We start from the raw sequence: 3,528 nt of genomic DNA on the forward strand, positions 1-3,528 counted from the left end.
ATGGGGGACAGCTGTTGCCTTGGAAACGCCACTGCCATCCCAGCTGTGCCCCCCACTTCCATATGCTCCAGTGGTGGCAGTTTCCAACATGGTATCTGTTTGCCTAGTTCCTGTTGGAGCAGAACATGGCAACTGGTTACATGCCAAGAAAACTGTCAGCCATGTGGCAGTGCCCCAAGTGGCTGTGAACCTGCTTCTTGTCAACCAACCTGCCTTCCAGCAACTTCTTGTGTGGGTTTTGTTTGCCAACCCATTTGCTCCTACACGGCCTGCTATGAAACTGGCACCGGTGAGTCTCCTGGTCCAGTTAGCTCATGCCAGCCCTCCTGTTTGGAATCCACCGGCAGTTCAGTAAAGGGCTGTGAACCCGGCCCCTGCCAACAAAGCTCCTGCCAGGAATGTGTCTACACATCTGAGTCATGCCAGGCAGCTTGTGACCAATCAGTCTGCTGTGATGCTGGGTCCTGTCAGCCAGCCTGCCCTGAAGTCACTTCCTGTCCTGAAACCTCTTGCCTACCAACTGTCTGTGCGGCTAGTCTGTGCCAGCCAACTTGCTGCCATGCGGGTTCATGTCAGCCCATTCGTGGTGAAGATCAGCCCTGCAAATCATTTTGTTACCAACCGATCTGCTACATTTTGAAGCCTTGCCAAACGGGTCCCTGTATACCAGTTCCCTGCCAGCTGTCTGCTTGTGTGTTCAGGTCTTGCAGTCCTGCATGCCGTGTGACCTTCCCTTGCCAGACACTTCACTGCCAACCAGCACCATGCACATCCTTCATCTGCCAGCCAGCGGCTAACAGACAGCCCCCTTGTTCTGCAAACAACTTTTGCAAACCAGCTTCCTGTGGCACCGTGCTTTCTGGCCAACCAACTAGTGGTGAACCCACTTTCTGCAATCAAAGTGGCTGCAAATCCCCTTCCTGCCAGCCAGCTTGCTGTGTGACAGGTTTCGACAAATCAGCCAGTGGTGGCTCCAGTTGCTTCTGACCAACTACCCCAAGTCTCTGCAAAGCTAGCACTTACTTGCCGACTTCCTGCCAACCCAGTTATGAGCCCAGCTTCTCTGCAAGGCAACATTTCATTGAGGGAGAACTTCCTCTGACCTCTGCTGCTTTCTACAAGTGCATAGCCATGGTGCCTGACTTGGGGTGAGCACAAACGCTGCCTGCTTGCTAACTTTTCTCTGAGTCCAGTCCCACATTCCCTCCAGGTGCTGGTGAGGAAATTTATCCTGAGGTCCTTTCTCATCAAGGATAACCTTTCAGCAAGCATGACCCATGCTGTAGCTTGCCTTTCCTGGTGTTATCATTTCATTTCACTTCAGCAAAGCCTTTCCTCCCCTTCTCCCCAACCCACTCCTTTGGATGCTGCCAAGTCTTTAAGGAGACTCTTTTGCTGACAACTACTAATAAAAATGTGTCTGGTTAAGCATAACGAGTAAGACTCTCATATGCTTTTATTCCTTTCAATATATTACATGTAGATTTCCTTCAGGTCCCATTTGAACACAATGACTTTGGGCCCTCCAAATCACTGTGTCTGCCTCGGTCTGCAAGGGTTGTTTGTGTCTAGGATTATAGATGCTCAAACTGGAAAAGAGCAAGGATAAACAACCTTGACACCACCAAGAGCTCTTTGGAGTTGGGTCACCTCAGTTTCCCCACGGTGAATAGATTGGGGAAGGCAAAGACAGAAATGGTCCAAGGAAGCCATAGATTAAAATAAATATGAGTTTTCGGCCATGGAAAATAATTAAAGGTTAAGTCACTTAAAACTGGTTTTAGTGATCAGTGCACTTAATGGCAAGTTTAAATGAAATTTAAAACTGTTTAGAAAATTTTAGCAGGTATTTGTTATGTTTTTGACATTTTAAGAGACAGTTTTAAAGACAATTAGTATAAGGGAAATTTTGACTGAGTTTTGTTATTTCTAGCATGTAATTATTGAATTCAAACACTCGTTCTTTGGATTGGTTTTCTTTGGGGTAAGATTAGAGGAAGATTCATAGTGTGTACTTGTAGCAATGGCACAGAGTCTTTCTTGAAGGGGATCTGACCTCCCCTTTAAACAAGGGGCTCTGGGTGTACAAAGCATTTTAAGAACCAACCCCCCAAAACTCTTACACAGAATCATAAAGGGACATATAGGAGGATGTTCACTATGGCATTTCTGTGATGACATAAATTTTAAAGGAGAACAAAGAGTGGGTAGGCAACATGTGGTGATTCCTTCCTTGGGGTATTGTGTTAGGCTCGTTCTCCAGAAAAACAGACCCAATAGAAGATATATATATACACACACACACACACACACATACATACATACATACACTTATTAAAAGGAATTAACTCATACAATTAAGGAGGCTGGCAAGCCCAAATCTGAAGTGTGAGCCTGCAATGTGGACTGACAGGCAGAGATCAAGGAGAGCCCATGGTGAAGATAAAGTCTGAAGGCTATCTGCTGGGGAATATGCATTGAACAGAATAAAATAGCTGTCTTTTGGAAGAGAATGAGGCATAGGAAAGCAGGAATTAAATTAACTGATATATAAGTATATAAAGAAAAAATTAAGAAGGAACTTGCAAGGACAAAAGTGATAACATGCCTCATAAGGAATATAACTAATTCAATTATTTGCAACTGAAGTTCAAACAAAAAATTAAAAAAGAAGAAAAAACGGGTGAGAGGGACCTTGATAGAGCAAAAGGATTACCATGGATGGACTGTCTTCTAGAAATGAAATATTGATGGATGCTCTATCTAAAGCCTCTCTCCCACATCGTCCATGTAAATTCCTCGGTCGTGCTGGAGGAGGGATGAGGTAAGTGGAATGCATCTTAGCTCAGTCCTGAACAGAATTTTCAACAATGTTTCTTACATTGTAAGTTTAAGGAATCACGTCTCCTTAAATAATTTGGTTATTAATACCAGAATCTTTGACATATCCGAAATTTCAAATTTTATCTTGCAATGGTTTTTTGACCCATCTAAGTCTATCTTATTCTAAGACTTTCCTGTTATGAATTTCTGTTGTACTAGTAAGTGTTTTTCGCTGGCCACTTGCCAACATACAAAACTGCATGTTTTAAACATGTCAAGGTAAAAGGTGTGTTGGGAAGCCTTATATCTCCTGTGGTTGGCAACAGTTTAAATATCAAAGCATTTATTAGCTCCTTTTAGATTTGCTGGAACTTGTTCCTGAAACATACAAACCTCCAGTTATAAATATTGTCCTACTGAGCCTGATAAGCCATGCTTACAACTAAATGTTTATTTATATTTATGCCCTGGGTAGGGGAGCAATTTTAAAAATACAGGGACGTTTTGAGAAAGACAGGCATACCTTGTTTTTTTTTTTAATTGTGCTTTGCAAATATATTGTTTGTAAAAGCTGAAGGTTTGTGGCAACCCTGTGTTGAGCAAGTCAAAAAGGTGCCATTTTGCCAACAGCATTTGCTCACTTTGTGTCTCTGTGTCATATTGTTAATTCTTGCAATATTTCAAACTTTTTCATTAATGTATTTG

At 42.9% G+C, this 3,528-nt stretch overlaps 1 protein-coding gene across 1 annotated transcript; it reads left to right on the forward strand.

Annotated features, from left to right (window-relative positions):
* KRTAP29-1 (keratin associated like protein 29-1) lies at window positions 1-1,431 on the forward strand. The gene has a single exon (XM_040245375.1). The coding sequence runs from the start codon at window positions 1-3 to the stop codon at window positions 985-987; it is 987 nt and encodes a 328-aa protein (XP_040101309.1). The 3' UTR covers window positions 988-1,431.
* Window positions 1,432-3,528: the final 2,097 nt, after the last annotated feature.

This window comes from Oryx dammah, unplaced genomic scaffold, assembly GCF_014754425.2.
Source record: "Oryx dammah isolate SB20612 unplaced genomic scaffold, SCBI_Odam_1.1 HiC_scaffold_8, whole genome shotgun sequence".
Taxonomy (NCBI): domain Eukaryota; kingdom Metazoa; phylum Chordata; class Mammalia; order Artiodactyla; family Bovidae; genus Oryx; species Oryx dammah.

What these genes read in the sequence shown, in the direction of transcription:
- KRTAP29-1 (XM_040245375.1), top strand. Translation starts at nt 1, where the DNA reads ATGGGGGACAGCTGTTGCCTTGGAAACGCCACTGCCATCCCAGCTGTG.